This window comes from Canis lupus, chromosome 1 (genome assembly GCF_003254725.2).
Source record: "Canis lupus dingo isolate Sandy chromosome 1, ASM325472v2, whole genome shotgun sequence".
Taxonomy (NCBI): domain Eukaryota; kingdom Metazoa; phylum Chordata; class Mammalia; order Carnivora; family Canidae; genus Canis; species Canis lupus.
The window spans coordinates 82,200,324-82,220,734 of NC_064243.1; the positions used below are offsets into that span (position 1 = coordinate 82,200,324).

Below are 20,411 nucleotides of genomic sequence, written 5' to 3' on the forward strand. Positions count from 1 at the left end.
AATGTGGGATTCGATCCCGGGTCTCCAGGATCACGCCCTGAGCCAAAGGCAGGCGCCAAACCGCTGCGCCACCCAGGGATCCCATATTTATTTATTTATTTATTTATTTATTTATTTATTTATTTATTTATTTTTATTTATTTATGATAGTCACAGAGAGAGAGAGAGAGAGAGAGAGAGGCAGAGACATAGGCAGAGGGAGAAGCAGGCTCCATGCACCGGGAGCCCGATGTGGGATTCAATCCTGGGTCTCCAGGATCGCGCCCTGGGCCAAAGGCAGGCGCTAAACCGCTGTGCCACCCAAGGATCCCCATAGGTAGCTTTAAATGTGAAACCCCAAATACATCCTTAAATTTTGGCCTCATTTATTCGTTATCAGATGTTGTTGATATGTGGTGATCAGTTAGATTCAAAGTCTGTGCCAGGCAGGCATTAACAGAATTCTTGTTTCTCTTTGAAACACAATCTATTTATTTCATTTTAGTGAAAATGCAGAATACTGTTTATTTTAATTGATGGCATCTAAGCTTGGGTAGGACACTGCAGTTTCTTTTTTCATGAACTCTGGAGCAGACCTCCTTAACTCAGAACAGATCTTGAAATGTCTATTTCAGTGTCAAATTTATGCAATAAGGACTTAAGTCTTTATCTTGAGTTTTAATGTGTTAACTTATATATAGTTAATGTCTACAATTACCTAAAAGAATTTGTTTCGTCCTTGACCCTCAGGCAAGATGATGCCCTTGAACTGCAGGATCTCATTCATGCTTCACTGGCATCACTCTTGGTGATTCATTGTTCCTATAAATTCTATTCATTTGGAGTTAAAACTAACCTCCAAATGGAAGAGATACAAGGATTACTGACAGAGGCTAGGTTCATTCTTCAGTTAGAAGAAAAAACAGGGACTTGAAAGTCCTAGATTCAAATCCCAGTTGGACCACTTGCAAACATTCTGACACCACCTTGGTTATCCATTTGTAAGAGAATCATATTACTGCTCCATAGCACGTGTGTTGTAAAGATTAAATAAGATCATATGAAAAAAGTGCCTATGACTATGTCTGACACATAGAAGGCATCAAAAATGGTATTGTTATGATTTATTTTTTTCTCCCAAACTAGATCAGAAGCTCCTTAGGACCCAAGATCTGGTTGGTTCCACTTGCTGGTGTTTCCTAGGATCTAGAACGATGTCTGGCACATAGTCAATTCTTAATACATACTTGGTAAACTAATATTATCACTACTCCCATCATGAAATTCAGATCAACTACTTATTAACTTCAGTGAGTGTTTTGAGGACTATCTTCCACATCCTCTTTTTCAAATTAAGCCAAAGAACGAATCTCCCCCATGAAAGCACCCACCCCCTAAGGCTTGAATTTGCAGTTGTCTTGTACTTCTCCTGCTTAACTGACACCACCTCTCCTCCTCCTTCCCACTTAACTCTGCACTCAGGACCATTATCATTGTCTAGTTGTTTCATATATGTGAACCCTGGCTTCTTATAATTCAATTCCCCCAAGAATTCTTGATTTCTCACCAAATTCTGGGCATTGTGCCAGGTTCTGGAAAGAGAATAGTTGGCACCCTAGGGAATCAAGTAGCTACCCCTCTTTTAGTAGATACAGATATATAATTAAATAGTTACATCACAATGTGATGTGAGAAACTGTATGCACAGAGCATATAGATAGCAGAGAGGTGAGAAAGTGATTGATCTTCAAGGTGGTCAAAGGAGACCTCCCAGGAGAAGTTAGAGGAAGGAAAAATGATTTTAAAGGATGGTCGGGAAGTTTCCAACTGGTCAATGTGAGGGAAGAATATTCCAAGGAGAATGAACAATGTGTGCCCAAGGATGGGAAATAACAAGATGTTGTCTTGGATAGCTTAGAAGCAATTCAGGACACATGGGGAATCTGGAAAATAAGGAGAGGTGGGAACTGGTGGGTAATAGAAGCAGTGGCTCTGTCTTGCAATATTTGAATGTCAAAGTCAGCATGGATGGTGGGGAGCCCTGAATGCAATGGGCTGGTGGACCAAAGATCTGGTGGATCTTTGATAGAGGGATAGAGGGTAAATTGGAAGAAATAAAAAGACTGAAGTTCAGCAAAATTCAGGAGGAAGCAGGAAAGGTCCAGATGAGAGAGACTGTGGACCTAACTGAGTCAGTGATGGTGGGGTTGACAGATTGGACCGATTTTTAGGAAGAAGCTTCATAACTGCTATGACTAGCTTTAGTCATTGAAAATAGAAAGACAAAAAGAAGAAAAACAGTGCTCTTAACAAACAGCATTGTAGTGTGTACCTTAGTTGGTAAAGGATACTACCAAGCACACAATGTGCTCTGAAATAAGCTGTTAATAAGCCAGTCCCCATTCCATTATCTGGTCTTGATTTAATTTTGTTTCCAATTTTAAAATTGCTTTATATGAACTGGAACCTTCCAAGCCCTTGCTCAGCCTCTTGGTGCATTTCCAGTCTATAAGATCCTCTTAATATTTCCAAATTATTTGCAAACAGAAAACCAAAAAGTGACTTTGTTTTCCAACCGCGTATTTATCTCTTTAGACAGTTGTTCACATAGTATGCAAAAGAAGTCTGAAGATAACGTGGCATGATCAAGAACAAAGAAGGAAAGATGTCAGACAGTACCAACACACAATACTAGCCTTTTTACCAGGCTCACATAAGGTAACAACACAATTTTTCTTTGTATTCATGGTTATCTCAACCTCATTTAATCTTTACCTGAGTTTCATAAACACAGATTTTTTTTTTCCCTTGGGAAACAATTTCCAGGCTGCACAAAGAAATGGTCCAACTCAGTCTATCAGGGATTTAGAATTAATCAGGGAAGAAGAACAACACAGAACAAAATTGAACAAAATTACTCTTTTGCATAGACTATAAATCTGTAATTTTACAGCAAAGGATAAGAAAGGCTTCCATTGATACGATGGCTATCTTACACCTATTTTTAACTTCTAAGGATTGAAAAGAGAACTATTAGAACTTCAGATAGATTTTGAAGAGATGATTTTAAATGATCAAAAATGCTGGAAGTATATCATATGTGTATAAAAACACATGGACTCTTGAGAATGTATATATATATATTTTAAGATGAGGTCGGCAGATATTCATTTATATATTTTTTAAGACGAGGTCGGCAGGCTACGTCTGTTAGCCAGTCTGGCCCATTACCTGTTTTTGGACTCCCCTAAGCTAAGAATGGTTTTACATTTTTAAGTGCTGGAAGACAAAAAAATATCAAAAGAACAACAATATTTCATGATATGTGAAAATTACCTTAAATCCAAATTTCAGTGCCCCTAAATAAGTTTAATTGGAACACAGCCCATTATTTGTTCTGGATTGGCTGCCTTTGTGCCACATGGCGGAGTTGATGGTTGTGCAAAGCCTAAAGTATTTACTATCTGGCCCTTTCGAGAGAAAAGTTTGCCAACCTTTGTTTTAAGAGAATTCCCCTAAAGAAACACTGAGGCCTCAGTACATGGAAGGCTTCTTCACAGAGATTTTCTGCATCAGTGATACGTTATATTAAAAGAAAAGGAGAATGCATGAATTTAGTAAGGGTAAAATTGTTGCTATATCATGAAATAAGATAATATACACTCTTTTACTACATTTAGGTTGCTTCTTATTTTATGCCAGTATAGTATAGCTACTAAGACTATGCACTTCAGGGTCATTCTTTTTCCTTGAATCTTGATTAGCTTTCTGTGACCTCGGGCTATTTACTTACTCTCTCAAAAGTCTTAGGTTTCCTATAAAAACAGGATAGTAATGGTGCTAAACTCATGCAGTCATGGTATTAAGTGGGGTGATTTTCATCTTAAAGGAATTATGTAGCTCGATATCTATTACATAGGAGGTGTGTGACAAATTTTTTAATGAGCAGCATTGTCATCTGAAAATGTCATTTTTCGTGATCCCTTCACAGGACTGCCTGTAACTTCTGCTTGGATAAGAAAATCTGCAAAATCCTGAGTATATAATTTCACACAATGGCCCAGTGCACAAATCCAAGCATGTACTTGACAGGAGAGTGGACCAAGGAGAGCCTAGAATGTCTAGAAATGGATCAGAGTGGTAGAGAGTGCTGGAAGGCCAGTGGGCGGCTGGATTAGGCTCATAAGCAGGACGTTGGGATTTCCCACGTTAGAGAATCCGTTCCAACTTTTTCTATAAGGATCCTCTTAATATTAACAAGTTGTTTGCACGTCTCTCAGGGAGCTCTCAGTCTGTGACAGGCTGTCGAAAGCTTTTTGATTTGGTAGCTAAAAACTTTTTTTTTCGGAGTGGATGTAGTTCTCGTCATTTTATCCCATTTTATGTTGGGTTAACACTACCATTTTTCTTTTATTACTTAATGTCTTAGCTGGTGTTTCCGACCACAAAAATCATGAGAGTGTAATGCTGCAATTCTTGGGAATGTAATGATTCCTGTCCTACTGGCTTGCTGCTCCCTTGTCCTGCCTGAGCTTGCTCTGCCCTAGGACAGTGACTGTGGATTCCTACAGAGGAGCCAGAGCCCAGGGAGCACATAGTTCCTTGGCTCTGATGCTGGCTCCCTTTTCGTGCCTCATCTCCAAGTAGGTTGTGAACACCCTTAGCGCAGGTAGTGTCTTCTGCTCCCCAGGGACAGTCTGGAGGCCAGTGATAAAGGGCATGAGGAGGAAAACCTTTAGCTGGTCCTAACAGAACTGACCTTTGCCTAAAGATAGCTAATGGGGGAGAAAAATCTCCTGAGACAAACAACTCTTTTGTCTCCCTATCCCCCCAGAAAATCATTTATAGAAATATCAGAATCCCAGAAAGCAGAAAATATCTCTGCAACATAGCTGAGAAACAGAATCCCTAATAGGTCCACTTTTTTTTTTTTAATCTCATGAAATGTACAAATCTCACTTTTTTTTACTTTCTGTAATTTTGATTTATTATTCTGAGAAAAATCCCTCTGAATTTTATCCTTGTTTCTCAGTTATGGTTGGTTGAGTTTAGCCACTCCAAAGAAGAACTAATTATTTCAGCTTTCTTCCATACTCTAGCTGGACTTGTGGTTAAGGGGACCAATACAAACACCCACACGTCAGCCTGTTGTGTGGTGATAAAACCCCCAAACTGTAACACCCGCATACATGCCTGTGAGTGGAACGGGGCAGAGTTGGGGGGGGTGGCCTCTTGCCTACTGGTAGGAGTAACTCTCATCATCGTATTCCAGCTCATCCTCCTCATCATCATCCAGCAGCCCATACTTAAATTTCCGGTAAACAGTGCCATCTTGGCCCATGTAGACGATGTCATCATCATCATCTTCATCATAGTCCCTGTCCCTGTACTCAATCACCTGATCCTCTTCAAAGCTGGTGCTTTGATGATGACTGCTCTTATAGGACACATATGACTTATTAGGGTCAGCCAGCTTCTCATAGCCGGGCTTTGCCACGGGCTCACCTCGGCCCCGGGATTTCTTCCAGACAATCACAGCTGCCCCGAGCAGAAGCACCAGCATAACGGAGGATGTGATCAACAGGGCAGTCTTGGTATGCTCACCGGCAGGCCCTATTTCACTTGACTGAAGGATACACTCCTCTGTTGGAAGAAGGGCAGAGAGGGGAAGGGTGGAGGAGAAGAAATGGAATGAGGAAAATTAATTTCTGAGGTAAAAAGCTTTGCTTTCTCTTTGAAAACCAAAATGGTAGAATCACTGTCTCTGATTTTCCTAGAGTGCACACCATGCTACAGAATTGCATTGTGTACCCCCCTGAGAGTCCCAGTTGGCATCTGGTGATACCAACAAACCCTTCTAGGATGAAGGTCAGTTTGAGAAATAGAGTCCCCTCATCCTCATACCTTGTGAGTCAGTCACCAAGTCTCCAATCTGACCAATCGATTTTTCTATTTCCCTCTTAAGAAAAATATTCCATCTGGGCTCGTGCTTCAGTTACTGCTAAATGCTGTTTTTTGTTTCAACTCCTACTTTCTCTAAGACTGATCCCTCTCCCCAGGTATCTTCAACCTGGTCCGATATTTAAGGGCAGAGAAGATTATTTATAAAACCATTGACTTTTTTTTTTTTTTAAGTAGCCTCTATGCCTAATGTAGAGCCCAAAATCATGATCCCAAGATCACGAGTCACTTGCTCTGCTGACTGAGCCAGCCAGGTGTCCCCAAACCATTGACTCTTGAAGCTGTGTGGGGCCTTAGAAATTACTTAGGTCAGAATTCCAGAGAAGATGGTGGTGTAGGGGGATCCTAGGCTCACCTCAACACATCTAGATAATACCCACATCAATGTAAATAACCCAGGAAATGACCCAAAGACTAGCAGAACAGACTTCACAGCTGAATGTAGAGAAAAGGCAAATCAACTGGAGAATAAGGTTGATTGATTTTTAATTAGGCTCCACACACCCAGTGTGGAGGGCTCAACACAGAGCCTTGAACTCATGACCCTAAGATTAAGACTTGAGCTGAGATCAAGAGTCTGATGCCCAGCCAACTGAGCCACCCTGGAACCCCCAAAGATTTGTTTTAAATATCAAGTTGTGTTACTCGGGCAAATTGGTAGCACTCAATGAAACAATTAAAAAAAAAAGAAATTAATTACGTCAATCTGTTTCTTGACAGTTGAGGAAACTGAGGCCCACAGAGAGGAAGTGACTTGTCACTTGGTAGAGGCAAAAACTTGTTTGTGAAGCAATCAGAATTTGAACCCAGGAATCCAAATTGCATGCTATAGACTGGAAACATTTGGGCAAACATTCTGACAACTGTGTTTTTGGTGTCATGGCATTCTGTAGCTCTAATCTGACAGGAAGAGAGTCAGTTTCTTTAAATTCTAACTACCAAGTTTAATAATAGGGGACTCTTCTATCATAATTCAGATTTCTGAAGTTGAGAGCTCTGCCCCTTGTTGTTCATTCACTGGTCTCTGTTTCAATGCCTTGATCAAGAACATGGAGTAACCAAAACTCACAGAATGAAGGACCAAACAACAAGTTCAGTGATGAGCTCATTTTTCTTACTTTTCACTCATTTATTCAGGTGGTATGATTTGGGTAAGTTACCCACTTCTTTTCCCCTCTTCTTTAACTCACCAGAGGCGAGAATAAAAGAGTATGAGAGCACCAGGGAAAAAACTAGCAGGCTCTGTTGGATGTACAAGTTAAAATACAGGGTAAGTTTTCCGTAAGTGGTTTCTAAACGACCTGGGTCTGCCCCCAGGATTCTTTTATGAAAATCTAGGTATGTTATATATACTAGCTTAATGGATGTAATTCTGCTGCCAATTATTTTAGGGGCAATTATTTTTGCTAATTACATACTGGCCAATTGGATCTGATTCATCACCACTGTGTATTTCCCACTCTTTTTGCTGGTGATAAAAAAGTTGCCTATTTTATCCCAACTTTCATTCTCATGGGATTTTTGCCCATCAAGCAGAATTTCCTCTTCTAAAATAATAGCACTATCATAATTGTTTTTGTCATTAGCAATACCAGCACAGAGTTTTTCTCTGGAGGAAATACTAAAGCGCCCGAGGGATGGATAAGCAATCTGTGTGCAGTACTTGGAGATAAATACTGCCTAGGGCAGGAGAATCAATAAAATATGTTTCAAGATTGTTTCAATTACTAAGGCACCATATGCAATCATGTCCTACTCTTCTCCAGGCTTAGGTCTGCAGAGTTAGGGTCAGACTCTGTGATCTGGTTTCTTTGAAGGAGCAGAGTGTGTCTCAGTAAAAAAAATGGGCAGGTAATCAAGAGTATTTAGACTTGTGCAGAGTTGCCCCAGGTGGATCTCCAAGTGTTGCAGAAGGCCCAGGAAAGCTGAGTAAATAGTTCTTAGTTGGAACGTTTCTGAAGAAACTCTGCACCCAATGTGCACACACTTCTGGTTTCATTTAAAGCCATTGATGTAATGAGGGTTATTATTCTTAGCTGACATAGTGTGGATATCAGGCAATCATACCCTGAAGGTGGATATGTATGAGGGGCTGGGGAAACCAGCTGTTTGCAGGGGTAGAAAAGCTAAAAGAAGGAAATAATCAGTTTTTGGAAATATAATCTTTAGAATTTAATATAAAAGGCCACTAAAAATTAAAAATGACTAGTACCAGCTATGGGTCTGAGATTTACTTCACTTATGGACAGGCTCACATTAATATGATGTCTCTTTGTCAGGCCATGATACATCTGAACCCCAGAGAAATGATCTGCTTTTGGACTGGAGAATATATTTTAAGAAAAAAAAATATATAAATAAAAAATATATTAATCATATATATCTCTTAAAATATATAATATATATGTATAATCTATCTATAAGTATAGATAATATATATCTATAAACATATATATATATATATATATATATATATATATATATCTTAAAAATATACATATATACTTTTAAGAGGGAATCACCCCATTTGGGATCTTTCTGAGTTTGTGGCCTATGAAGACCAAGTACCCATATGCATATGGATGGAGTTGGAGGTAGGAGACAGCTGGGGGCCTGGGAATTGGTAAAAGGGGTTTTGTTTCTTTCTAGCTTTGACGAAAGTTCATTTTAAAAATACCTTAAGTCTCTAAGAGGAGCCTTAGATTTTGGCTAACTTCCATAGAATGAGTCTACAGAAGAATCAAGGTAATATTGGTATCAGCTTTTTTGATAATTCTTTTCCTTTATTTCCCCAGGAGGGAAGGATAAAAAGAAGAAAGTGAATTTATAAAGATGAGATTCTGGGGGCACTTGGGTGGCTCAGTTGGTTAAGTGTCCAACTCTTGGTTTCAGCTGAGGTCATGATCTCAGGGTTGTGAGATGGAGCCCTGAGTCCAGCTCCACGCTCAGTGGGGAATCTGCTTGAGATTCTCCTTCTCCCTCTGCCCCTCCCCCTGCTTGCTCACTTGCCCTCTCTCTCTCTCTCTCTCTCTAAAATAAATAAATAAAATCTTTAATTAAAAAAATGAGATTCTAGATGAACTTGAGTTCTTATTTTAGAGGTAGCACAGCAGTGGAAAGAATGCAGGCTTTGTAGTCCAAAGGGCCTATATTCTAATTCCAGATGAGCCCTTAACATTGCAATGGACTGGAGTATGTTAATCAAACCCTTAGAGCCTTGGTCTCCTCATCTGAAAAACGGTATTAATAATATCTACTTACAGGGGCACCTGGCTGGCTCAGCAGGTAGAGCATGTGATTAGAGACCATTTTAAAAAAATCTACTTGGGACACCTGTGTTGCTTAGTTGGTTAAGCTGTTGACTCTTGATTTCAGTTCGGGTCGTGATCTCTGGGTCCTGGGATCAAGCCTTGAGTTGGGTTCCAGGCTCAGTGGGGAGTCTGCTTGAAGATTCTCTCCCTCTCTCTCTGGCCTTCCTCCCTGCTTGTGCTCCCACACACTCTTTCTCAAATAAATACATTTAAAAAAATTAAAAATAAAAAAAAATTGCTTAGATGAATTGATGGACAGAAAACTCTAGGTACAGTAAACACATTGCAGGCACTCCATAAAAAGGTAGCTCTATTTATTCTCCAGAGCTTTCCATCCTCCTCTCCCCTCTGCTCTCATCCCCTTACAGAAGAGAGGCCCTTCCTCTGCAGCCTGCTCTTCAACTCCCCTCACCTGTGGTGTCCCGGCAGTCACAGCACTCCTGGGTGTGGGAGGGATCAGAGACATTACAGCATTGTAGGCAACGGCCATCGTCCATTAGCAGCAGCAGGCTGGCGGGGCACACGGTGCAGTTTTTGGTTCCAGGTCCCTTGCATTCCACGCAGCTTTCGTGGCATTTTTCACAGGTAAAATTGTCCCCCTGTTAAGAACAATCAGGAGATTCTTTTTGAGTGTGGATCAATTAACAAGGCACTGGAGTTCCCTGGTGCGAGTTCCATCTTGGCCCCATGAGGGAGGGAGAGAGGCATGTGGGGGATAGTAGAAAGAGAGCTTGTTCTGGGTCCATTTTAACTGTTGAGAATGAAACACAGACCCAACTGTTCTCACTTGAAGGAAACCGTTGATGGCTCTTTCCATCTGAGATCCACTGGTAACAAGAGTGGGAGAACAGGCTTCTAGAATAGCTTAAGTTACAAACTGACAGCTCATGTGCTGTATCTGGTCAAGAACAAGTTTTGTCTGGCTCATACTAAATTGACCTTCACAGTTTAAAAAACTTTTGATTCATTGCCCACATTTCAAAATTAGAGTATTTCACTTGTAAATCAGTTCCTAGTTTCTCTTTAAAAATTACACTGTCAACACTGTCATCACTCCCACATGGCAGCATCACAGACAGCTGAACCGCAGTGGCCCTCTTTTTGTGCTCTCCTGGTTGATTGAGTCCTCAGCACTAGCTCTGATGTCACCAACATAGATGACACTCAAATTCGACTTTTTTTTTTTTTTTTTCAAATTCGACTTTTTATCAAGCCAGTGCTGGGATTTTTCTTTGACCCGACACCCTTCACTCATGTACGTTAAGCTGATTTGCCTCTGTGGTTATTAGATTCTTATGGCCCTGCCTCATTATAATATTTGTGACTGTTCATCTGAAACAGTGAAATCTCAGTGACAATAGTTGAGAGAGAAGGAGAAAGTGGCTTCCTATCTGACAAATTGCTCCTTCGGTGGTGCTAAAAATGTAGATAAGGGAAGATATCTTCCTATTTTACTTCTGTGCTTTGGAAGGATGGTATGGTAGAAAAGGAAGGAATGGAAATTGCCTTTGTTGAGCACTTTGGCATATTTCGGGTGCTGATAAAGTGCTTTCTCAGCTGTAATTATTTTACCAAATCCTGGATTAGCCACCAGGCCCCCTGGTTTCAATCCCAGCTTTGTTACTTACTACTCATGTGATCTTTAGCAATTATTTAATCTTTCTGATCCTCAGTTTCTCCAAAGTGTAAGGATTTAATGAGAGCTCCTAATGTGAATATGTTGGATCATGTTAATTTCACCATGGCGAGATTTACTTAATTTCTAAAGTTTGGAAACACAAGAAGTTAGTGAACTCAGAATATCCATGGTTTCTAGGCAAGGAAATGAAACAATATCTCTCTTAGTACACCATGCAGGGGGGCAGGAAATGAAAGACCAACAGCAGTTGTGTAGTTCTGACATTATTCAGGCATTTCAGGTCAGACAGCAGAGGGGTAGGAGAGAAGATATTTCTTCTTTCTTCTTCTTCTTCTTCTTCTTCTTCTTCTTCTTCTTCTTCTTCTTCTTCTTCTTCTTCAATTTATTTATTTGAAAGAGAGAGAAAGCAAGAGAGAGAGAGAGAGAGAGAGCAAGCTTGAGTGGGGGGAGGGCAAAGGAAGAGAGAGAGAGAATCTCAAGCAAACTCCATGCTGAGCACAGAGCCTGACATGGGCTCAATCCCAAGACCCTGAGATCATAATCTGAGCAGAAATGAAGAGTTGGATGCTTAACCCACTGAGCCCCCAGGCACTCCAAAACTTCTTAATTCTGATGTGGTGTTCCTAACAGGACTTCTAAGGTCATGAGCAATGAATGTAAAGGTAAATCTGAGGTCCTTTTTATCTAATTTCTCCATTATTTATCTCAGGTCATCTCACTTCCTTTGACTGAAATTGAGGCCACTGGTGGGTAGCACAATTATTCCATGATGCAGAGGTAGAAGATTATAAAACTAGAGCAAGTGTAGGAATTTTAGGACTTTTTGACTTTGCCCAGAATGACAGGCCAAAACTAGCTCCCATGCCTCTGCAGAAGTAGAGGAAGGCACACCATGTCCAGCTTTCTGTACCTTTCCCACTCTGTATTCCCCCACCAGACAGTCTGAGGCACAGATTCCTCCCATTAGGTGGTAACTCCACACGCAGGATAAGCAATTCCATGCTCCTTTTCCTGAAAGAAAGAAAGAAAGAAAAAGATTCTAAATTATGAGGGCTGACCTTAGATTTCAACCTCTGTCTTGGGTTCAAAACTCTTAGGAGCAAGGACTATGTCAAGAAAATTGAAGTAGAAGGATGAATTGATTGAGGAGATGGGGGAGGGGGAAGTCTCCAGGACACCGAGTGAAGACCTAGAAATTATCCAATTAGTCAATCAATGTAAACTCCCATTTGGAAATTGAGTGTTTGGAAGGAATAGATCTTTTATGACAGCAAAAAGAAAGATTTTCAGAAAATGAGAAATCATGTGGAAAGCTTATAAAACTTTTGTCATTCTGCTTATTGTTTTACTAATATAGAGGAAGAGAATGATACCAGATGATTTGGAGGGTCCCAATACTCATTCGGTGAGAAAATCATGGTTAGGCAGTCTCTAACTAAGAAATACCAGACTTAAAAAAAAAAAAAAAAAAAAAAGGAAATACCAGACTTAGAATTTAAAATGCCAGGGCTAAGAATATTTAGCAGATCAGTTTGTCCAGTTGTTCTTAATTTGGGGAGGGTGGTGGTTGTGGTGACAGATTCCTTTGAAATTCTCTTGAAAGCTAGAAACTTTCTTTTCAAAAATTGGAATGCTATTATTATTTATTTATTTATTTATTTATTTATTTATTTATTTATTTAGAGGTAGAGAGGTGGGGAGGGGCAAAGGGAGAGGGAGAGAAAGAACCTCAAGCAGGATCCACGCCCAGTGTGGAGCCCCACACAGTGCTCGAACTCACAACCCTAAGACCACCTGAGCTGAAATCAAGAATCAGATGCTTACCTGACTGAGCCACTCAGGTTCCCCTATTATTTTTTTTAAATAAATGAAAAATAAGGCCCAGATATGTCAAGTTATCCATTTAAGGTTACATAGGTAATGGTCAAGAATCAAATTCAGATTTGTTGACCCACAGTCCAATGCTCTTTCAATCATACTATCTGCCTTAACATCTTATGACCCATTATATAGAGGAGGTCTGAATCTACAGGCTCTGTGTTTGTGGTGCTAATATCCTACTCCTAATTGAGAGACCACAAGAATGATTGACCCAAGCATTACCTTTTGCCCAGATATTAAGGGATAACTTCTAGAAAGGGTTTTGAGACAGGAGACCTGAATTCTCAACCATTCCATTAGGAAGGTCCTGGTGTTTTTGCTGAGAATTTCAAAATGAGCAGGGAGATAGACGGGGGGCATGGAGTGTGTCTGGTATTGTGAGTTGGAACTTGATATAGGTTTTCCCATCAGAAGAATATCGCACAGAGTTGTTAGTTGCATTTGAAGTAGATCCAGGAATCTTGACCTTCACAATCACTATGGAGTTAAATCAACTTTTCATGTCTAATCTCTGAGCTCAATCATTTATGATGTTCCTATGGAAGAAAAATTCTGAGCTCTGAACAACAGTTTAGAGAATAAACCTTTATTATCCAATTGCTTTTTAGATTGGGAGCTGCTTGTAGTGATACAAATTTTATAATAAAGCCATTTTATTATTTTTAAGTTTTAAATCAAAGTGTAGTTGACATACAATATTATATTAGTCTCAGCTATACAACAGTGATTCAACAATTATGTACATTACGAAGTGCCCACCATGCTAAGTATTGTTACCATCTGTCACCACACAAATAATATACAATAATATTACAATATTATTGACTATATTCCCCATGTTGTACTTTCCATCTCTGTGACCTACTTATTTTATAACTGGAAGTTTATACCTCCTAATGCACTTCACTATTGTACTCCTCCTCCCACCCCGCTGCCCTCTGGCAACCACCTGTTTGTTCTCTGTAATTATGTATACTTATTTGTTCATTTATCTTTTTTTTTTTTTTTTAGATTCCACATAAAGTGAAATCATGGGATATTGGTCTTTCCCTGTCTGACTTATTTCACTTAACATAGTACCCTCTAGGTCCATCCATGTTGTTGTGAATGACAAGATTTCATTCCTTTTTACGGTTAAGTAACATTCCATTGTATAAATATACCACATCTTCTTTAGCCATTCATCTATTGATGGACACTTGGGTTGCTTCCATAATTTGGCTATTGTAGAATGCTGCTGTAAACTTAAAATGCATATATCTTTTTACATTAGTGTGTGCATTTTCTTCAGATAAATACCCAGAAGTGAAAATAATGCATCCTTTGGTATTTCAATTTTTTATTTTTTGGCAAATCTCCATACTGTTTTCCATAGTAGAACATGAAACATTCCTACTAATCGTGCACAAGGGCTCCCCTTTCTCTACATCCTCACCAATACCTGACATTACTTAGCCTCTTTGGTACTAGTCATTCTGACCAGTCTAAGGTAGATTTCTCATTGTGGCTTTGATTTGCATTTTCTTGATGAGTAATAACGTTGAATATCTTTTCACGTGACTACAGGCCATCTGTATGTCTTCTTCAGAAAAATATGTATTCCAGATCTCTGACCATTTTGCTATCAGATTATCTTTTTGTTAAGTTGTATGAGTTCTTTATATATTTTGGATGTTAACCCCTTATCAGATATATCATTTGCAAGTATCTTCTTCCATTCAGTAGGTTGTCCTTTTGTTTTGTTGATCGTTTCCTTTGCTGTGCAAAAGCTTTTTAGTTTGATGTAGTTCCAATTATTTATTTTTTTGCTTTTGTTCCCCTTCCCTGAGAAGACAGATCCAGAAAAATACTGCTAATAAATGTTGCTGATAAATATTGTGATGTTCAAGAGTTTCCTCTGTGTTTTCTTTTAGGAGTTTTATGGTTTCAGATCTTACCTTTAAGCCTGTAAGCCATTTCGAGTTATTTTTGTGTAGAGTGTAAGAAAGTAGTCCAGTTTCACTCTTTGGCACGTGTCTGTCCAGTTTTTCCCAACCCATTTGTCGAAGACACTCTCTCTTCCCCACTGAATATTCTTGCCTCCTTTGTTACAGATTAACTATGTAAGCATCAGTTTATTTCGAGGTTCCATTAATCTATGTGTCTATTATTGTGCCAGTACCATACCATTTTGATTATTATAGATGTATAGTATAGTTTGAAATCCGAGAAAATCATTCTATTTTTATCTTACCTCTAGCTTCATAGAGAAATTCTTACATGTTCTAGAACATATTGTGGTTTTTGATAAAAGAATCAATCTTCCCCTCCTTCTTTCTTCCTTCTTTCCTTTTCCTAACCTACATTCTTCTGAAATATAGCTTAGGTGTCTTATTTCAATTTTTTTAAATACAAAAGATTTTTTTTTTTTAATGAAGAAAAATACAGAGTAGAAAAAAATCAGAAAAAAGTAGTAAAAAGATTAGGTCACAGTATTTGTGTCTTAAGATTGCTTCTATTTTACAGAAGACCAGCAGCAATTCATAGAAGCTTATATCCTGAGTGATCCCCAAAGGCCCTACATGTCACCAGTTACATGTCCTATATTGACTTATTGCAAAATCTGTAGAGGGTACAGATCCTTTTGCTAAAGGCAGTTTGTTAATTTTCAGAATGTTTTCTATTCCAAGTTTAACAACCTATGTTTATCATTGCTTCTAAGGATCTGCAAGAACTGTGCGACCTAAAAAGATTGTTTTGAAATTTCCTCAGAATTGAGAATTCAACTATCAGTTTTTCCTGGAACTAACCCCTGCGGGATGAGTTCAGCGCTGCAGAACAACCCCTGGGGACATCCATGGTGTCATCCACACAGGAAGAGGAAGCTGGAAAGACATAGGAGGTTTTGGCTACCAGCTTTGATTTTTATTTCAAACAGTTTTGTGAGGAGGATAAATAAAAAGTTAAATGTGTAAAGGTAAGGAATGAGCTAATTATGGAGGAACCAACTGCATACAAAGGTAATATTTGGCTTTATCCCCACCCTGACCTGTTCAGTGCTTTGACATATTTATTAATTTTTTTTTTCTTAAAAGATTTTATTTATTTATTCATGAGAGACAGAGAAAGAGAGAGAGAGGCAGAGACACAGGCAGAGAGAGAAGCAGGCTCCATGCAGGGAGCCCGACGTGGGACTTGATCCTGGGTCTCCAGGATCACACCCTGGGCTGCAGGCAGCGCTAAACCACTGAGCCACCAGGGCTGCCCTATTATTATTATTATTATTATTATTATTATTATTATTACCATTGGACAGTCAAATGTGAATGAAATAAATCTAGTTGGTAAATTGCTTATTTAGCTTGCTAAATTTTCTCCTGGAAATTTTGTGCATCCTCATTTCTTAATATGACAGCTAATGTTTTAGCTTTCTTTTTCTCTTTTTAGCACTGAATAGTATTTCATTGTCTGCATTTGTTGATGAGCTTCTGGGACTGAGAATCCTCAGAATTCCCTTAATCCACCAAGGAAATCTCAAACCTACTTAAAGAAATTTATAGTTTTTCAAACTGTGCTGACAAGATCACTAATAATTTCTATAATCCCTGCAAAAAAAAAAATCTTATAAAGCTAGTGTTCTGTTTTGACCGGCTGAGGTTGAGACACTAATTTACCTAATGATGGTTGCCTGGTCTTAATTAAAAACTCAAGGGCTCCAGCCCACTGCACTGCCCTAGGGCATTGGGATTAGGGTTGTCAGATTTAGCACATCAAAGCAGAGTGTTTTATCTGGCAATCCTAGTTAGAATAAAGGCCCCACACGTCTAGTAATGATGATATAAAAAAAAAATCTAATGGAAAGCCAATACCGTATTTACTATGATATGGCCAGTGATAATGCCAACTTTCCACCACCCTCTTACCCCACGCCCACTCCAACCCCCCATTCAATGTATTCTCTCATTTATCTTATTCTGGTTAGAAATTTTGAGCAGCAACAATAGGTGCCCCTGGAATAAAAAGAAGACAACACAAATGAATGGTTACTTAATGCAAGATTTTTCAGAAGGCCCTTTTTCAAAGATTGGAGTCAACTGCAGATAGGGGAGGGTGGGAGCCACTGTATGGCAGAGTTTTTGTGGACTTGTCTCAAGGACTGCCTGTAAGTGGTATGGGGGGGGCGGCGCCCATGAGCAGATTTGAAGTGGGGCTCTTGAGATTCCAACTGTGCTCCACGCTCCAATCTGGGCTGCCCTGCTCTGGTCAGTTTACACAATAGCATTCAGCTTAAGGTTTCACCTGAAGAAGAAGGACCACTGCTAAAATGCCATCTGAAACCATTACTCTAAATTACACATGTGCTGTCCAGTGCAGGAGCCACCAGCCACGTGTGGCTACTGAGCCTTGGAAATGTGGCTAGTACAGCTTGAGTTGTGCTGTACATGTAAAATAAACATCGGATTTCAAAGATTTTGTATAAAAAAAACTCTCAGCTTTGGGACGCCCGGTGGCTCAGTGGTTGAGTGTCTGCCTTTGGCTCAGGGTGTGATCCCGGCTCCTCGGTCCAGGGATTGAGTCCCACATCGGGCTCCCCTTGAAGCGCCTGCTTCTCCCTCTGCCTATGTCTCTGCCTCTCTCTGCATCTCTCATGAATAAATAAATAAAATCTTTAAAAAAATTCTTAGTTTTTAGGTTGATTACAGGTTCAAATGATTATTTTGTGGATATATTGCCTAAATACATATATTATAAAATTTATTTTACTTATTTTTGTTCTTTAAAATGTGACCACTGGAAAAGACTTAAATGTGTGTATGGTTTGTATTATGTTTTAGTTGGATGGTGCTGGTACACCATGTTGGGAGTTACTCAGAAGAAATTCTAGGGCTGGTATGAATAGTGTGTGACCACTCCCAGGCTAGTTTACATTGTCCACTAGTCTGAGCATTTTGCAGCTAAGAATAATATAATGTTTATGTCACTGATAGTCTTCTAAAATAATAAAAAAATATTGAGGACTCTCTCCAGCTTTTTTTTCCTTCTTGGTATTTAGACTTATTTTTTTTTGTTATGGTTATAACCAGCCGAGGAAAGTGGGGAGGTGGGTCGTGACACTGACTCCATGGTTCAGAGAAACTGCACAGGTGGCAGCCCCAAGCAGGAACAGGTGGTTCTGGAGCTAAATATCAAGACCAAGACCAACCACGCCTTGCGGGCAGGTGTCCTGGCTCAGCCCAGCAGCCCTGCAAGGAACCCCATGGACTCAGGTTCCTCTGAGCAGCAGCTCCTACTCTTCCAGCATCACTTCCTCTTGTAGCTTTTTCTGCTCTTCTGCTTGTAACTTCTTGGGCTTTTTCTGATTCGGAAAGAATTCACGGCCCCTCTGCTTCTGTTCCTTCTTGGGAAGCTCCTCCTCTCTTTTTCTTTCTCTCTCCAATTCTTCCTGTTTTTTTCTTTTCCTTGGCTCTGTTCTCTGCTCCTCCTCTTGGTGCTTTTATCTTCTTGGCTGTTCCAGCTCCTGAAGCCTCTCAAGCTGTTATTTCCTCAGTGAGGCATCACTCAGGTGTCTGGAGTCAGAGAAACTTTTTTTTTTTTTTTTTTTAAGATTTTATGTATTTATTTGAGATAGAGAACATGAGCGGGAGGGGAGGAAGGCAGAAGGAGAGGGAGAAACAGACTCTCCACGGAGCAGGGAGCCCAAAGGGGCTCAATCCCAGCACCCTACCTGAGCTGAAGGCAGACACTTAACTGGCTGAGCCACCCAGGTGCCCAGAATCAAGAGAAACCTTATGTAGTGGCAGTGGCCTGGCACTCCTTGCCTTTCTACACGACCTTCGGTGGCACAGGGCACTCAGGGCTTGGATGAAGCCCATGTATGTACTTGCAGTATGCAACCTTGGCTTGGAAGTTCAAGTGTTCCCGAAATTGGAGGTGTGGAAGTTCTGGCCTGTCGTCTCCTCCCATTGGGGATCCAGCATGGGGATGTCCATGTTCCATATTTCCCCTGACTTATCAAGCACTTTGACCATGACCAACTTGCTGAGCTGACTCCTCAGGGCAAATAATTTGCAGGGCAGCCCCCTCCAAGTGACAGATGCCTGGCCTCTCTCTGGGTAGCATTTCATCCTCATCCTTTGTGTCATGGAAGAAAGAGTTCTCTGGCATGTGAGGAAATTGATTTTGAACTTGGCGGCATGCACCTTGACTTGGAGGAAGTCACTAAGCTTAATGACCTTGCCATGGAGGCAGGCCAGGAAAGAGGTGACCAGATTCTTGTCTACCTTGCCTTCCAAGTGGATGAAGTCCATGGTGCTCATAGAAATCTGCAGGGTGGAGACCTAGTGATCGTGCACCATGGTCGTAAGTCTTTTCAGCACTTCCTTGGCTGCTTCAGCTGTGGAGGGCCATGTTGATGGTCACCTTCATGATGGGCCTGAGACAGAGGCTGACAGAAGACAGAACGCCACCATCCTAGATGTGTCTTGGACTGTGGTAACTGCTGTCTTAGCCCAGCCGGAGCTCCCCACTCGGCACCACCACTGTTTCCTGAAGGTGTCCTTGGCGCCACTGGCTGCCACCACTGCCTACCCCTATGTCTGTGCTAAGTGCTAGAGACACAAAGGTAAGTGAGACATATTAATTTGTGCCTTTGAGGACCTCAGTTTAGACACACAGAGAGAGATAAAGAATAAATAACATAAAATATGCCCTCTGGACTCCAGAGACCTGACTGCCTTGTTCACAGCTGAATCATTGTCTGGGCCATACTGTAAAGTAAAGATTTGTTGAATACATAAGTAGATTAATGAATGCAGAGTACTAAAGGAACACAGAACAGAGGGATTAAGGAAGGTTTTGTAGAGGAAATGCTGACTAATGGATTAGAAAGAGGTAGCCAGGCAAATCAGGCTGGAGAAAGTATTCAGGAAGGAGAAAGGGCAAGGTTTGCTCAAATTTGCAGTAACTGATTATACCTGGTTATAGAAGGTGGTGGAGGAAGTGGTGAGGGGTGAGGTGAGTCCTAGATGAAGAACCTCATATGCAGAGTTACTAAGATTCTATCCAAAAATCAATGGAGAGTCACTTTTTTTTTTTAAAGTTTTATCATTTATTTGAGAAAGAGAATTTAAACAAGCATGGGGGAGGAGCAGAGGGAGAGATAAGCAGACTCTGTACTGAGTGTGGAGCTTGATGTTGGGCTTAATCTTGGGACCCTGAGATCAGATCCTGAGCCAAAACCAAGAGTTGGATGCTTAACCAACTGAGCCACTTAGGGCCCATTGGAAAGTCATTTTTAAGCAGAGAAATATTATTATGTTTTTTTGTCACATAGAAGGATCAATCTGAGAACATAATGGAGGACTAGTTGGTTATAGAATGGCTAATACTGGAAGCAAGAAGACCAACTAGAGATTGGTGAATAACTCAAGTAAGGGGAGATATGAGTTTGAAATAAGGCAGTGATACTACAAAGTAAAGAGAGGGACTGCCAGTTGCATTGCTGATGGCATCTGCACTGTTGTCAGTATCCCCTTCAGGAATGCTGAGATGTCCTGTTTCTGGACTGCGTTCCAGGGAGGGAGGCAGGGGTAGTGTTAACCAAAAAACTGCTAGACTGACAGGAGTAAGGGTAAAGGGGGAGAGAGAGAGAGAGAGAGATG

At 40.3% G+C, this 20,411-nt stretch overlaps 1 protein-coding gene and 1 long non-coding RNA gene across 3 annotated transcripts in view; one reads left to right on the forward strand and one right to left on the reverse strand.

The window, feature by feature from the left end:
* Positions 1-2,879: 2,879 nt before the first annotated feature.
* Positions 2,880-20,411, reverse strand: part of PCSK5 (proprotein convertase subtilisin/kexin type 5) — a 458,329-nt gene continuing 440,797 nt past the window's right edge. For both annotated transcript variants that reach the window (XM_035709909.2, XM_025423285.3), the window contains 3 exons: positions 11,801-11,901; positions 9,664-9,850; positions 2,880-5,622 (listed from right to left, as the gene is read on the reverse strand). In XM_035709909.2, the coding sequence (XP_035565802.2) occupies positions 5,216-5,622; positions 9,664-9,850; positions 11,801-11,901 (695 nt within the window). In that variant the 3' untranslated portion in view covers positions 2,880-5,215. The remainder of the gene's footprint in view (positions 5,623-9,663; positions 9,851-11,800; positions 11,902-20,411) is intronic.
* LOC125752174 (uncharacterized) lies at positions 3,985-17,719 on the forward strand. Its single transcript, XR_007401031.1, has 3 exons — positions 3,985-5,692; positions 7,134-7,210; positions 15,473-17,719. It is a non-coding gene; the product is annotated as an uncharacterized LOC125752174 (long non-coding RNA).